This window comes from Lissotriton vulgaris, chromosome 4_1, assembly GCF_964263255.1.
Source record: "Lissotriton vulgaris chromosome 4_1, aLisVul1.2, whole genome shotgun sequence".
In the NCBI taxonomy this organism is placed as follows: Eukaryota; Metazoa; Chordata; class Amphibia; order Caudata; family Salamandridae; genus Lissotriton; species Lissotriton vulgaris.
The window spans coordinates 405,898,415-405,914,781 of NC_141691.1; the positions used below are offsets into that span (position 1 = coordinate 405,898,415).

Genomic DNA, 16,367 nt, shown 5'->3' on the forward strand with positions numbered 1-16,367 from the left:
CTTTGAATTGGGTGACCTGCATTCTACATCTCTACACAAATGCCAAAAGCCTGGGAGTCACCTTCCGGTTCATGGCGCTAGGGCGGATTGTTGTAAAGAGGCTGATCACAAAACGATGGCGCTCACCCGAGCCCCCAGCTGCGTGTGCCTGGAGGGCTCCCTGCAGGTGTGAGCCAAGGAATAAATCGTAGCACTACGCAGAGAAGACGCGTTAGGCCTACGTAAAATCCTGATTGCAGAATGTTTGGATGCAGTACTGCAGGAACTCCTGGGTGGTAACGAGACCCCGGAGCCTGAAGCAGAACCAGTAGTAAATAGATAGCAACGGACCCCCACCCACACCTTGAAACGGCCTTTCACATACATGACAGCCATACACTGCGCCTATGAAGGAAAATATTAAACACGCAACGAGTAGAGCCTGCATATCACACAAAGAATACACGCCATCCCCAGTAAGCAATACAACCCACCGACTATCACTTTGGTTCCTTGGAGGTACCCCACCAACCTAAAGCCCAGCCTAATTAATTACAGTTACCCCCGATTTTACTCCCCCCCCCTCCCACCCACCATTATCACTGAACAGTAGTAGATGCACAATTCATCAATAGGCAAACCTCCCTTCGGTGATCAGAAACAAGTTATGGGTCGCTCCCAGCCTTTTGCAGACCCGTGATCCTATTCGTTACGTGTAATAGCTGGAAAGGTAGGATTGTAACTCAATATCCTGCATTATGTAATAGTAACATTTACCACCGGACTTGTAATGTATTGTACTACGTATGTTTGATTTGCTGGTTTAGCAACTGAAATGATGATAAATACAATAAGAATAGATTAAAACAAAAACATTGAGGGAAGGGGACAGGAAGAAAGATATTCAGTTTAGCAAAATAGGCTAACAAGGTGTTTCAGACAGAGTTGTGCAGGTATGTGACTTCCATAATTTGTGAGCTGAAAACTGTAGCTGCTCAGAGCAAGGTTACTGAAAAGGATCGAAGGGTTCTACAGACTGGCCAGTCGATAGAAGGCTAGGAGGCACGAAAGAAGTAGGGACGGGTCGAGAAAAAGAAAAGGAGTACATCGGAGATAAATGACAGTTTAAATCTTGCTAATACAGGCAGGAACAATGATCTCTAGTGTGCAGGGCTTACTTTTGGTAGCTGGAACAATCAGAATATTTGGGCAGTCTAAAAGTACTTTAGGAGAGGACATGTGAGACTAAGTCATCAAAGTGTCAAAATCACTAGTTTAGGAGAGAGCAGAGGGACTGTATTAATATTATTATTTTGCTGAGGCGGCTAGTGCATTCAGGGGCAGAAATATGGTCCTAAGCACAACTACAGTTCTTTTCACATAGGCTTTATGGCTAATGTTATCTAGACCAGCTAGTCTGGGCCGACTAACCAAATTTCAGAAGCACTTGGGTCTATTTTTAGGTCGAGCCTGGGCAACGCCTGCGCTGCTCTGCAAGCCATACTGTAGTGGAGTATGGAATAGAAGCCTGCCCACTCGCTGCCCATATTTTCAATTAGTTTGTGTTATTGCCCTACGTATATGCTGGCTTATGGTTTGTTATTAGGCTTGTTAGTCCTTCCTTAGTACTGCCTTGTCTTTATTTGTAGCCTCCCATGAGGACTGGCCCTTTTACTTCGGTTGTTACATGGTGAGTCTTTTTTAGTCTGTAAGCACTATTTTCTTTAAATAGTTTCTCCTACTGCAGGCACTACATGCTTCCCTGCAACATTCAGGGCCCCATGCACACTTTCTCTTTCTAAGCTGCCCGAGACAATTGTGGCCGCTTCTTTGAATAGGTCTCGCATTTACAAGAGTTTGAGCCATTGGCTTTGTACATGACAATGCCTTTTAGTTCTGTGTTAATTATCAAAACATTCACATAAAAGGCATTGTCACTTACAATGCCAATAGCTTAAACTCTTGCAAATGCGAGACCTACTGCATTGCAAATGCTTGTTTTAAGAGGGGCTGGATAGTAAGCGCTTTAAAACAGGCTTTAAAGGTAGACAAATAATACAGATGCAGGAACTCTGGACCCCAACTTAGTTTCCTGGTCATAACTATGGTTCCAATAAGTGGCAAAAAAAGGTGCCATATAACATGTAAATTCCAAAAACTCACCAAACAGCTAGAATCCCATCCAAACAAGTCTTAGGTGCATCCAGTGCGCCTGAGGGTCATTTCCTAATGACGGATCCCTAGTTTCCGGTTAGGGACAAAGTCCACAGTGAACTGGAGTCCAAGAACCAGTTAGGGGCACAACCAGTCCCGATTTTTTTTTATAACTGCCGGAATCTAGTGAGCTAACTTCTGCTACTGAGCACTGGATGCCTTTTTCTATAGGGACTCATTATTCAGAATCTGCCAATTGAGGCCAAGATTTTCTGGTGGTGGGGGCACACACAGGAACCAGGGGAATCCACTGCAGAAAACAGTCCGAAATGGGAACTGCTCAGTTTATAATTAGGCTCTACCCCGGCCTCAACCAGACATATCGCAGGACCCATAAGAGTTAAAAAGACAGTCAAATGGTTCCAAAATCAGGTTGACCTCCTACATCCAGCAGATCCAAAACCACACTTGGGGTGTGAAGATGAGCTACCAGCTGCCCCTTTGGGTTTCATAAGGTGGACACTGGCATCTTACAGGCACAGGATTTGTCGGATGGTGGAGGTTCAACTTCGAAGTGACAACAGATGATGCAGCAACTACACAACCATGATGCTCCTCTTGCTTCTTCCTGGGCAGTCGGGCTGTGGCAATTTCGTGTCTCCTGGGGAGACTCAATTTACTGGGCTGCCCCAACACAGATCTTTCCATTTAGATGGGAAGTCTGCAGGTATTCCCGGGTGTGGTGTACGTTTTGTAACAGACAGTCCAGCTCCTCACAATTCAGGCAAGTCCTCCTTTTCTCACCAGGTCACAGCAGCAAGGCAACTCGCAAACTTTCAGTCCAAGACTAACAATGCATCTCCTCAGAGTCCAAGGCTACTCTCTTGTTAATGTTTAGAATTAAGTCATTCTCTGACAAGAAGGCTGACCACTCATACCCCAAGCTCAAACTCAAAACGACATGGTCTTCCTGAATTCTCTGTAGTCATCAAGCTCAGTCTACGGACCCTCCGTCACCATGTACAGTATGTTGCAGTCTAAGACCATAGTCAGGAATGCACTCCGGACCTCAAAACTGACCAGTCATATACGGTCTGTGAACTGCAACAATGGTTAATATGCTGAAAAATCCACTGTTTCTGAACTACAACATTGACCAAGAACAAGCTGTGATCCCTCCATATTGCTTAGGAATTAACTGGGAGATCCAATACTAGTACCAGCGAATTGTTTTGTTATATGATTTTCAGCATACAATATTCATTTTTACCTACTCGCAGTAATTTCATTAAGAACAGTTGAACATTTCCAAAAGTAAACATACCGCATCGTTATCTATGGAATACTGCTTAAACAACACTTTTTTCTACCAACAGCACCCGTACTAGCCTTAATAGCTGGAGACACAGTGGTCTTAGTAGCAGTAATGATGTTGGTAATACCATAAATATCAGAAGTAGAACTAGAACCAGGAACAATAGTATTAATACTTACTACTACCAGTAGTATCGCTGCCAAAAGAACGACTTTAATTACTGCCAATACTCTTATTCAAAGAACTACTAGTAGCATTACTACTGGTACTTTTACTTTGAATAAAAGTGTTATTGTTGCTACTCGTAGCAATACTTCTAATAATTATTATGAGCAATTATCTCTGCTTCTACCAATGTCACAGTGACTACTACTATTGCTACCAAAGCAAAATATTTTCTGCAGGCATTTGGGCCCAGAGTCCTCGTGCAATATCATCAGCACTTTCATTTGATGGGGGTTGAGGGTGTTCAGCACACCTCGCCGGGAAGCAGGTATCTTGTGAACCAGCAGTATCTGCACCTCTATCTTTCTCTCCCGGACACACTAGAGTAGAAGTCTGTGGAAGGATGAGGTGCAGAGCGCACAGTGTGGATTCCCAGGATCGTCACGTATGTAAACGTATTGTTGGAAAGTAAAGAAAAGAACGTGATGTCGCTGCCTCCCTAATGGCCCGATAGGGAAATTCGGCACAAGGTAAAGCATTAAGGGCAAGAATCAACTTGTTTAACACGAATTTCGCACTTTGTATGAGGCCTTGCATAAAATCAATGAACGGTAAAGAAATAAAAAAATATATATTTCTTAAATGCTACAATGCTAACGGTGCTTCTGCTAGACATCTGGCTGGCCCGGTAGGAATCCTATACTCTAGCACTGTCCCCACTACAATAACTCATGTGATGATGGCAGGGCCATAACAGTGGTGATAGTCTCTACCTGGAGTGGAGCTAGTATTCAACCTGAGATCCAAAACGGAACTGCACTACAGCAGTGGCAGCTAGAGGACACTACAGTGACTTCAAAGAAATGGAAAACTGGCCTGCTAGGGGAGGGAGACTAGAGATGAGTCAAATATTTAGAATCATTTTTAGTTTGGAGATGAAGAACATGACACATTTTTTATTTTCGCGCACCCCAAACACTGAGCTGAACAAATGACACCTGCCTTGATGGAGGCTAGTGTTCCTACAAAACACTGATATCTCCTATAAGTATTGAGGATAACAAGACTACAGGCGCTCACAGCCTTCAGATAACCTCTGCCCTCTGAACTACCATCGACAAATTGTACTCGACCATGTCCTTTCCGAATTGATCACAATAGATGCCAGGGAATTAACCCCACGATAAAATAGAGGTGGCAAACCGTCTGAGTAGGACGATAGATCATAGGATGCAAGAGAATGATGTGATGAAACCCTAACTGTAATCAATTTAAATCCTCCATAGACCTCGTATAAACCTATGCATTACATATCGATATTTGTATGCTGGCCACTGACGCTGTTGCGTTGGTTATTACTATAGCACAAGCACAGAGAGCGTTTTCTAATTAACTTGTTATTTCATGGAAAAACTACAAAGATCCCACATAGGCTAAGGTTACAAAGTTACACACAAGCTTCGTTTCGACATGAAACAAGCTTTGACGAACCAAAAGGTCTGGGGTTGGTCACTCGCCTTTTGGCTTTGTCAATGCAGGTTTTGTTTTTGCAGTACTTTATTGTTGGTGAAGCTGCCGGGCCATTATAAATTATTTAAAAAAAGACTGGCTGGCTGAAAGCAAAAATCTTTGTGGGTCTCATACACACACTGTCATAGCAATCCATGGCCCGAAGGGAACTACATTGTTTCTGGGCAAGCTCCTTGTGAAAGAGCAGAATGACCTCACTCACAGTGGAGTTAGCCAATGACTCAAGGAGAATGGTCAACTACCCCAAGTTGAATGCTGTAGTGCGCGGAAGAAAAATGTGAATGGCACAACAGATCAATGGATAAAGTGGGCTGGCTGAGAGCCCCCCATTAACATTAGACCCAATAAGCACTGGCAAAATCGATAGGTCTGCAACACACTGCCAGACTTTGTTGGGGAAGGTGCAGAGTCTAAATTACCAAAAGAACAGACTTACCCAGTCTATTAAGACCGTCAAGGACCTTTTTGTCCAGATATTTTTGGGAGAAACCATAATATCATCTATGTTTTCCTATATAAAAGGACCAATGGTTTAACCAAATTTGTAAGTTGAGGCCTCACACATCACCCTGGGTGTCATGCTTCATCACTAGACCCCCACTCACTCATCAGAGAATGCTCTAGTGGCGAGCGAGCTCCCTGCAATGTCTTGGAGTACTTTTTATTGTAGTGAAATGTGATGTCTACAGTAGGAGTATAAAAATGTGCAATACCTTTCCAAGGATATCTCTTTGGTATTGGGAAGGCCTAGGAGATGATTAAAAAGTTTGTTTTGTGATATCTGGGAAAGCTAATTACCCCTGCATTCAGCCAGTAAACATGTTTTAGCCCCTACTAGGCCCATTTCTGGGGCTAATGACTTTTGTCAGGACCTGGATCTCTACTTTCCTACTTCAATCATTCCTCACATTTGCCAGTATGCAAACTTCCGATACCCCAGTATGATAGTCCCCAGGGAAATAATTGCCCTTTTCAGCGCATTGATAGTGGTCCTATGGTATGATAAACGTAATATAAAAAATCAAAAATTACAGTCAACTAAAATACATGTAAAGTAAATAGTACAATGCAGAACATAAAAAAGATTTTTTTTTAAATGTGCCACTTTACTCGTCACGCATGCTGATAAAAATATAGTATCATTACATAATGGTATAGAGCCTGTTATGGGACAGAGCTGTTCTGAAAAATGGCAAACTAGTGGAACTTTAACCAAGGTGTCTTGCCCCAGCAATGTGACAATATGGCTCCTCATCAATGGGGCCCTACAAAGTACAGATTAGGGTAAAGTGGCATGAGCTGATAAGATATTCTGGGATTTTGATTTGACCAACATTCACAAACAGTTTGCAGTGGCTTGCGGTATTTTTTACGAGTAAATGTCCGCTGCCAGACTACATGAGTAATAAATAATGTAGACACCATCAATGTCTTATTTCTTTGTATTTTGGTACCTGTAGTCCAAGATGCAAAATGTAAAGAAAAAAATATCAGGACGAATAGGCTGCAGACACCACCATATTTGCAAGACAAAGTAGTCAAATGTTACCTTTCAGGTGCATTTAAGTGTCTTCTTTAGAGGAGAAACAAGCTATTTATGGGGAGATCCCATATGTAGAACTGGAAACTATGCGCACAGATAATGCCAAACATACAAATACAACTCCCATACAAGCACACCAGCTAAGTCACAAGTTACACTAAGTCATGAGTAACACTTTGTCAGCCGTAGGTTTTTGGCCAGTAGCATCTGTGATGTTTGAACTTGAAAGTCAATACTCAAACCAACCAAATGAAAACTAAATGTTAAAGAAAGCAACACATTGGTAATACCAATAGGTCTGGCTTATAAATTAAAGTGTTCTTCATTGATGGTTTAAGATACTCAATAAATTACCATAAAAAGAACTTGCCATGCATCCTTGCAAGCATGTATCCTTTCATCAACACAGACTTTTTTTGCTTTCATCCCATTACACAACCCCAACAAAAACACACAAACTCTATATGGGCAAGATCAATTAAAAGAATTAAAGTAGGGAAAAGAAAACATGCTGCCACCTAAAAGTGGTGGGTATATGCATGGAATAACAATTTAAATTAAACTTATTAGTGGGTAAATGTCTTGCAATAGTATTGGACATAGTGTGTCATAGTTTTAACGTTCCAGAATGGTTGCAACGTGTACTACCAATGTTTTGGCCATTTTGGAATAATAAAACAATGATACACAAAACTATTCCAGGTTGGACACCTTGTTTATAGTAAGTGGCCACGTGGAATTTGGTGCACTGCAGTTGTAATGTATTGTAAGCTAGCGGCCCATCAGCACAATCTGGTGAGCTGTAGAGTAACCTAAATATGAATATAAAAAGTTAAAAGAAATAAATTCAAAGGCACCTATAAAATGAGAAAATAGAAAACTAAAGACTGGCTCAACAGCCGTGACACTGAATCATATTCCTTTTCAGACGGATGTGCACATTTTCACACGAATGCGGTCACCCAGAGGGCAACAAAGCCAGTGGCTAAAGTGGGCTGTCTCATTGCCTCATGCAGTCATGGATAGAAGTGTAAATAACATCAAACAGACCAGTGGCAGAAGAGGTTAGGCCCAAAGCCCACTTTGTGTGAGCGCTTATATATAATTGTATTGCATTTTTTATTATAACACTGTGGCAGACTTCTATGCCTAGTAATAATTGTAACATTGCAAATGTTCTATCCCACTCGCCTTGACTAATAAAGTAATCTGTCACATTTATGGAAAAAAAACACATGTCTGTAGACTTTACCACGGTAAAATTACAATCTACCCTTAAAAGGCCTTTGGCTTTAAGTTACGCCTTTCATAATAAATAAATCTCCACTAGTGTCTTTTTTTGTAACGTTTCATAATAAAAAGTTCAGACCTTCGACATCAGACATAACTTTTCTCAATCAGGCTTGCTGTATTAAGCACAAACGTTTTGAGAAGGTACCTATCAGGTACAAATACGTATACAATTGTTGTAGTCAAAAAATATAATATCTCTCCAAAGAGGGACTAAACAACTATAAAAAGATTAATAGTGAAAACTTGCTAGCTCCATAGTTCGTTTGAATGCGTCTCCAACTGCGAAACTCTTGCCTACTATGGTAATCTACGAGATTCCATGTCACAAAATACCTGCACATAGTCTTTAACACACTAATAACAACCCAACCTTAAAATAAGATTGTCTTTAACACATGTTTTTCACAATACACAAGTCAGTCCTGCAAGCGTTGTTATAACTTTTCATAAAAAGACCATATCTATGGAATCTTACAGACCTTCTCCCAAATGAGCCATGGTCTATAAACCTTACCCATTGTCTTGTCACCGTAACCAACATGTCTGCAGAACTGCATATAAGATGGCAGTCATCTTTCATATATATTCATGAAATTACAAATATGTGAAAAGTGCAGCTGGCACAACAACATGGAACCCCTCTCAAAAGGTCCTAACATGAGAACTGTTCCTGTGAAAATCTTCTGCAACCAGGTTTTCTCAAAGGGGTGGCCAACACAAAACCCTTCCCCACCATGGTAATCAGTAAGTTGTAATGTTACAAGATACCAGTCTCCAGCCTGTAGCACAGTGTAACAACAATCCACTGTAAAAGGGCTACTGGCTTAAAGAAATGATTTGCACAATAAATAATTCAGGCATACTTCCCATGTCATAACTTTCCATAATAAACAGGAGAGAGCTATAGTATCAGACATAACTTTCCCATTGAAGCAATCAGGCCCACTGTCTTCATCATTAGCTTGTCACCATAACCATCTCAGCCAAGCTATTGAGTACAAGTTCGCATAAAGCAATCTTCAAGCATACAGTCATAATTACAAATATGTACAAAATGACAGATAGGCAAAGAAAATACTGTCCTAATGAGTCCTAACAAGGATTATCATAGTGCATACCTACTCCAATATTGGTCAGAGAGGGGCTGCCAATATCAAACGCATTGCCTACAATAGTGACGTATAAGAGTCCAAGGAACAATATACCTCTCTGCAGGCTTTAATTCAGACTCGTCTTAATAACAGATAAGGCCCATGGCCTTGATCAATGGCTTGCTACTATAACACACCCTCCTGTATTGATTATAAGACTTGCCACAAGTCAAAAAGTGCAATAAAAGCTCTATTTTTTTGTTTTAAAAAAACACCTTCAGACAACCAAATTCTGTATTTAAGGCAAACAACATTCAGGCAGCGTCCACGTTTCTCTCTTTTTCCGTTAAAATTGTGAAAGCTTTTTCAGTTGATGACCAGGCTTGAGACAACAGTGCTGTCGAGACAGTCCTATTGTGCAGTAAAGCTAGACCTAAAATACATGTGCCCTTTATGATGTTACAAAGATGAGCTTTTTTTGTTTGCTGCTTTAAAGTGTTATCTGCTTTTCTACATTCACTTTGTGAAAACGAGTTTCAAGTCACATTTTAGCTTATTTTAATTTATTGTATATGTACTCTAATCCTCTCAAATGGTTTAGTAGACCTGGTTCGCTTTTCAATTTAGACACAAAAGGTGCTGAACACTAAATCTGTGCATTAGGATATACGAAAACTCAGAAACTCACTGAAGTTTGATTGGAAAATGCCCTATCTGAAATGAATGATCTCCGATTCTTGGGAAAGCAGACTTGTATTACTTTTGTCAATTGTCTGACGTCATGGAGTATTATGTAACAGATTAGGGTAGAAGTTGTAATTTGTAGGTCGAGCCTACAAGATAGCATGTGTGCTGTCGGTTGCGCAGCGTATTGTGGTTTACCAAGAATATGGAGCGGCTTGGAGCCCACCCTTTACTTACCATTGATTTGCTTTCCTTTTCACTCCAATTTGCCTCCTCCTTATTTGTGCCCCAGCTTGTCAATCTTGTTATTGTACCTCCCATGGAGCATTTCATCATTTGATTTGCTGGCACTGTGCTTCCGCTGCTTGCTTTTCAAGCACTATTTTTTTCTCTTATGTGAAGCACTCCATTACAGTGTGTGTGTTTGAGTCATCTCCCTTGTGTAAATCCCTCTGCCTGAACTCCATGATACACTTGGTTGCCCGACTGCTTCTCCCTGATCTCTTCCATCTTGCCTGAATACTTTTCCACATTGTTTCACCCACGCACATCGTTCGTGTTGCTTTCCTCCAACCCTGGTCTCGCTATCGCTCTCACCTTCTCCCCTGTTGCTTTGGCGTCCTCCTCCAGCCTTCTCCGTTTCTTTTGCATCCCCTCCCATATTGCTTTAGCGTTTCCTCTCACGACGACTATCCGTGTTGCTTCGCCGTTCACCCACACCCTCTCAAATATACATTGCCATTCCCCCACCTTACCCAGTGATGCTTTGCCATTCCCAAAAATAATTCTGGGTTGCTTCCACTTACCCTGCCTGCCCACTAATGAAAAAAAGAAAATGCTTTTGCTATTATTTTTCTTTTTATTTACCAATCCACCTTGCAAAGTAATGTAATGTAAATAGGTACTTATAAAGCGTGCTGCTACTCCACAGAGTGTCTCGGCGCTGAAGGTTGCAAAAAGTTGTCAACACAACGAAACACGTGTCGGCTGTTCTATTCTTGGATTTCACTGAAACTGAATACCAAAAGAAACAATAAAAGTTTGTGGGAGATTTAAAACTCATCTGGTGTTTCTCATGCTTTGAACCCTTATCCATTTGACTTTCATTGTTTTGCATTGGACAATACATTTGGACCGGTTGGGTTGACGTACCTTATACTTAAATATTGTGGTGCTCTGGAAATGTTTATCTATTATGAATATCTGAAAGTTTCTTTCTGATATTTATGTAACACTATTTTGGTGACATGGTGTATTTTTGTCCATTTGAGCACACGCTACTTGTTTTTGTTTACATTCAACCTGAATTTGTGAGGTGCTAGCACTTGGGTTTGACCACGGTCACCTTTGTTTGTTTAGAAAAAAACATACATCTCTAGTAGCACTATGCTCAGTTGACCAAGAGGAATAACGTGTGTAATCGTATCTTGGCAGGGTTAAGTTTATGTGCAAGAGAAACTGGAGAGAATTACTATGTTTTAGAAATAAATTTTAAAAATCTGACAAAAACTAAGTTCACTGCTACCTCCAAGGCACTCTTCAGGGTGCGAGAGGTCAGGCACACAGTGATAGACACCATAGGATATATAGATGCTTAAAATATATGGTTGTGGTATGTTCACATGCAGTCCAGGGTCTTGGGCTCAATGTCCCGAGGACTCGATAATTCTCGCCTCAGAGCCTACTCTAATCATGGGTCCCACGCTGCAACTCTGGGCAATAGCTTGCTTAATCTCCAAACGGCCCCAACAACACTGGGATGCCTGGCTTCACCTTGGGGGTGCCCAGGAGGGGCATCTCACAGGGAGAGCCAGGAAGGGTTCCACAGCGTTATACAGCACCAGGACGCCCCGTTGCGGGGGCAGCTGTGCGCTTTACAAGTATACTACATTTACATTTACAAATATGTGATCAAAACACATGCACAATAAACGAGCATTTCAGGTTTGCAGCTGCTTTCCAAATACTCAAAATGCACTGCACCCAGCTACCTTCCTGCCACTGCCCTCAACCCAAAGAAAATCCATACATGCCTAATACCCCCATGCTCACGAGACCCAGAGGAACAAAGTTTGAGTCAAGTCTTGGCAGGGTATAAAAATTGGATATAACTCGGACAAACATCATGTTCTGAATGCTCAACTGGCCAGCCAGCCAGTCAGGGCAAGGGCAGACTGGCTTGCCCCAATAGATTCGATGGGCTCTACAGAAATAGAAGTCTATAGTTTTGAAATTTTCCATATAGGTCCAAGTTTACTATCTCATCATATAAAAAGTGCACCATAAATAATAAATCTGGTACAGTGTTGTGATTCATGTCAATAATATATAATTGATTGTGCAGGATACATTTCCGAGGAAAACCAACACATGTTTGGTGTTCCAAAACATTCAGGGCAACATTTCCTCGGTTAACATTCAAGGATGTGTTTGTCCCTTTGAAAAATGCAATTAAATAATGGGCAAATAGGTTTAACAATTAAAATAGTTACACATTTTGTCATTATATCTTAAGGCCGCAAGGAGATATTGTGCTGGCTGAGTTTGCACCAATACATATATCTGAATGTGCTGGGGAAAAAAGATGGTGTGTATGGGTGCACAAAGAGACCAAATATGTACATGTGTTTGAACAATGAAGAGCCATTCAAAAAAATCTCAGGCATTGATGAGACTTAAAACCACGGCAGGGAAAGGTTTGAGAATCTAGGATTTAAATATCAAAAATGAGAACTCCAAGAAAAGAATCCAGCTGGCAGGGGAAGGCATTGATCCTGATCTTTATCACTCTATTAACTGCAATGCTGGCCGATTATGGTATCGACCCTTGAGCTTAGCACTGTCTCCAATGCAATAGTGGCAATCACTAGCAATAATTCTGGTCCTTGGCAAAACCTAATGGATAGCTGGTAGGTCCTTGTGCTGTTTTTGCTACACCCCTTCCAGGGTATGGATGAATCACGGGCCCTGCTACTGCCTCCCAGTGAAATACTGGCAACTCCTGTTACTTCTATTTTCACTGCAATTTTAGCCAATGTGGCCGTGCTCCGTGGGCACAATACTGATACTGGCCATATTTAGTTCTCTATTTCAATGCTGGCAGTTGCATCACTTCTTCTAGGGCACAGCGCTGTTCGTGGGCCATAACTCAGTCGATATTTCAATGTGGACAGGAACCTGAACTGCATAGTACTGATCCTGAGCGGTAGTTTTGGCTCTCTTACAATATTGGCAGGTCAAAGCACAGCTCCTGGTGCGTTGCACTGTTCTTGGGTTGCACCTCGGCTTCACTGCGATTATGGAGGTCCCAGCACTGCCAAGGTGGACTACCCCAATCCGTGTCCAGAGCTCAGTTTCCACTGAAATCTTGGTAGGTTCTGTTATGTTATGTTATTTATTTTCTTCTATAGCGCACGGCTACTCCCAAAAGCATCCTGGCGCTTTGGCGAAGAGAACTAAGTGCAGAGTAACAACACAACAGCTAAAAACTGAGGGAAATCTAGAGCTACTATTGGACAAAAAGCCAGGTCTTCAGTGCTTTCCTAAAAGCTAGAAGGCTGTTTGCCTTTCTCAAAGACAGAGGTAGCTCATTCCAGCCCCGAGGAGCCAGATAGCGAAAAGACCGACCACCTATTCTAGAACGCTTGATGGCAGGCCCTACCGCTTTGGCCAAAGAGGCTGACCGCAAAGCCCTGTTAGGCAGGTAGAAAGATAGGCGTTTCCCAATATTCTAGCAAAGTGTCGAATCTAAAGTAATGACAGATTCTGACGCGGAGGTCTTCAATTAAATACTGGAAGGTACTGGCATTGGCTGTGAGGCTTACAACTGCTCACACTTAATGACGTGTTTTTCTGTCAGTTAAACGTCATGAAGACACAGTGTTAAGTACGGGAGTGGGCCCAGGGAACATTTTTTAGCTCAAATCACACAAAAGGCCACGCAATACACTTATTCAATGTTTCCAAAAGCACGACAGCGATTAGAAGTATTTCTAACCCAACTGCCAAAGCCACTTTATAATGCTGCTCTAATCACGGTGCAAATGTTAAACTGGGCCAAATACCTAAAGGGGAGCTATAAATTGTTCATATGCATTGTCAATCTAAAATAATGATTTTTCCTGAGTAATGTAGAGGTTTCATAATCAGGCAAGTACAGCATAGCCCGAAGAAAATAAATTTTTAAAAAACGCAAAGTCATATGGTGTTATCTTAAACCTGGGTAAGTCTACTTCCAGTGGCGAGAGGACAAATGGCTCATTTTACACGTTTAGTCTAGTAGGACTGGCTCAACATTAGGGTGGCATTTTTTAACGGGAAGAGTTGGTACTTCAGTTTCTTTCTGGCACTGTTCTATAAATAGCTACACGAGGTGCCTGAGCGTATACACGTTCCAGAAAATATCAGTACCAGACATCCTATTAATTGCTAATGCACGTCTCCAGGTGAACTCAAATAGTGTGGTGTAGCACGGCATGAAATTTGGGGCCAAGTGCCGCAGAAACTGTGGTCTGACGCTTGCAGCATTTTCCCTTCATTTCGGACCCATGTCATTTCTGAATTCACGTTGTGATCTGAAACAGTATAAATACATAGCCGGAGTGCCATGTGCCTACCTGTCTTCGTTGATGCCACACATCCGGATCCAGTCAGCAGCGGTCCAGCTGTGCAATCCGTTGTACAGCGGCGTCGCTGATATCATGACAAGTTCGCCCTTCAGGCAATCCGACAGTTCTCTATTGCCCCAGAGAACTGTCTTGCGACATTGGGCACTCCACCTAATGGGCGGGGAGAGAAGGAAAAGCACTTTTAAGTATCTTTAACTGGACACGGCTCTATGGTATGATCACCAAAGACTTGAGCAATCATCTGGGTTACTAATTTCCTGTAAATGGAGGGGCACGGTTAACACAGTTGTCCCAAACTTAAATCCAAATGATTTGCACCCTGCTGGAAAGAAAGATTAAGTGCATGGGGAAGACATGACAAGTGAGTGGACACATTCAATAAGGCTATTTATGATAATACGGTAGCGAAACGATGTTTTATTTGAAAAATGAATAAAAGACTTAAGTAGAGGTTTCGGGACAAGCTTGTAATTTCTTCATTTAGGTTACACGCCTTTCTAAAATAAATCGCGTTTACTTCATACCAAATTATTTTTCAAACATTAACATAGGGTCCAGGTAATCGAGTATGTAAATACAACGTAATGCTAATGGTAGACTTCTCAGACTTTAAAAAAGAAATATAAAAACTGTATCCTGGGTATCGGGAGCTAATTTTCTATGGCCATACTAAAGTGCAGACTCGACTTTAAAAAAAAAAAAATGTACCCTGTAAACTGGTCTGGGGGTGCGATCACAGGATTGACTCCTGTTCCACCAACAGCCCCCCCCCCCCCCGAAAACACTCCCCCAGCCCCCGCCGCCCCCCCCCCCCATTCCGAAGCTAAAGAGTTAGGGGATATGCAAAACGCGGAAAGTGCGTAAAGTAAACAAAAATCTTGGAGCTCAATGTACTTGTGCTACTTGTTTACTTTCTGCTCCTCGCTTTTCCTTCGTTACTCTCGAAGCCAGCGGTAGCACCCACCGTGACAGAGGTACAAAAGGGCATGGCAGGGGTAGCAGATGCTACCCCTGGCTGCCCCCTGGTTGACGTCCATGGCGCATGCTGCCGAACGTGCTCGCCGGAGGCAGGCAGCTGCCGGGGGACTGCTGAGGGGGCACTGTGCGGCCACGGGATAGATACCTGGGGGAGGCACGGCGGAAGACCAGCATTTCCTGAACCCTTTTCAACACTGTCACACTGTGCAGACTATTGAGAGGCGGAGACGGGGGAGGCTTGAAGACCCGCAGCGGAGAGAACTCAGCCGGGGTGGCGGGGGCAGTCCCAAGTGTGTAGGCAGGGCTGAAGGTCATGCTGGGACCCGCGAGGGAGAGAGACGACGGTTACTGCTGCCCCAGAAGCAGGAGTTGAGGGCGCAGGAAGAGACCAGCAGGCTACGGAAAGCCCCTCAGCTGCTGCCGGCCCCTCCCAGAGAGGACAACCCCGGGGCTAGAGCAGGAGCCGCCCCCAGCTCCACCCGAAGCAGCTCGGAAGACTGTTTACAGCGTAGCTCCAGCACCACGGGGACAGCCCTGTCATCCTCACCCGCGGAGCAGAGCTCGGGCGCCGATCCCCCGCCCTGGGCGGCTGCAGGCATCCCATCACCAGAGCACGGCGCGCGGCGCCGGAGCCCGGTTCTATCACCTCACGGCGGAGAGCGCCGAGCACGGCCTCACACATGCCATCACCACAGCGCGCGGGCCCGCCCCGCGCAGACCGCCTCAAACAAAAACACGGCTGCAGCGCGGCGCGAGCGCACCCACAGTGCAGGCTCCCTCCGCGCGCCACCAAGGAGGCTCCGTCCTCTCAAGTTAGGCTCCAACCACCGAGCAACGCAGTCACCTCTCTCTCACTCATGCCAAGCGTGGCCCTGTCACACCAAAGCACGGCTCCACCCACCTCAGGATGGCTCCGACGTCCAAAGCACTGCTGTCACCTCAAAGCACATTCTTTACCTCAACCACAACATGGCTCAGACATCCGAAGTGATGGTTCCGTCACCTAA

General features: G+C 43.3%; 1 protein-coding gene across 10 annotated transcripts in view; it reads right to left on the reverse strand.

Moving 5' to 3' along the window:
- The window catches only part of BCORL1 (BCL6 corepressor like 1), a 962,450-nt gene that overhangs the window by 687,153 nt on the left and 258,930 nt on the right, over positions 1-16,367 (reverse strand). For 6 of the 10 annotated variants that reach the window (XM_086918805.1, XM_086918802.1, XM_086918799.1 and 3 more), the window contains one exon: positions 14,371-14,532. Coding sequence is in view for 5 of the 10 variants with exons in the window: in XM_086918799.1 (XP_086774925.1) it covers positions 14,371-14,456 (86 nt within the window). In the remaining 5 variants the exon portion in view is untranslated. Of the gene's footprint in view, positions 1-14,370; positions 14,533-15,505; positions 15,877-15,907; positions 15,930-16,367 lie in introns of those variants that run through there. The other 4 variants (XM_086918796.1, XM_086918795.1, XM_086918800.1 and 1 more) reach the window with 3 other exon arrangements.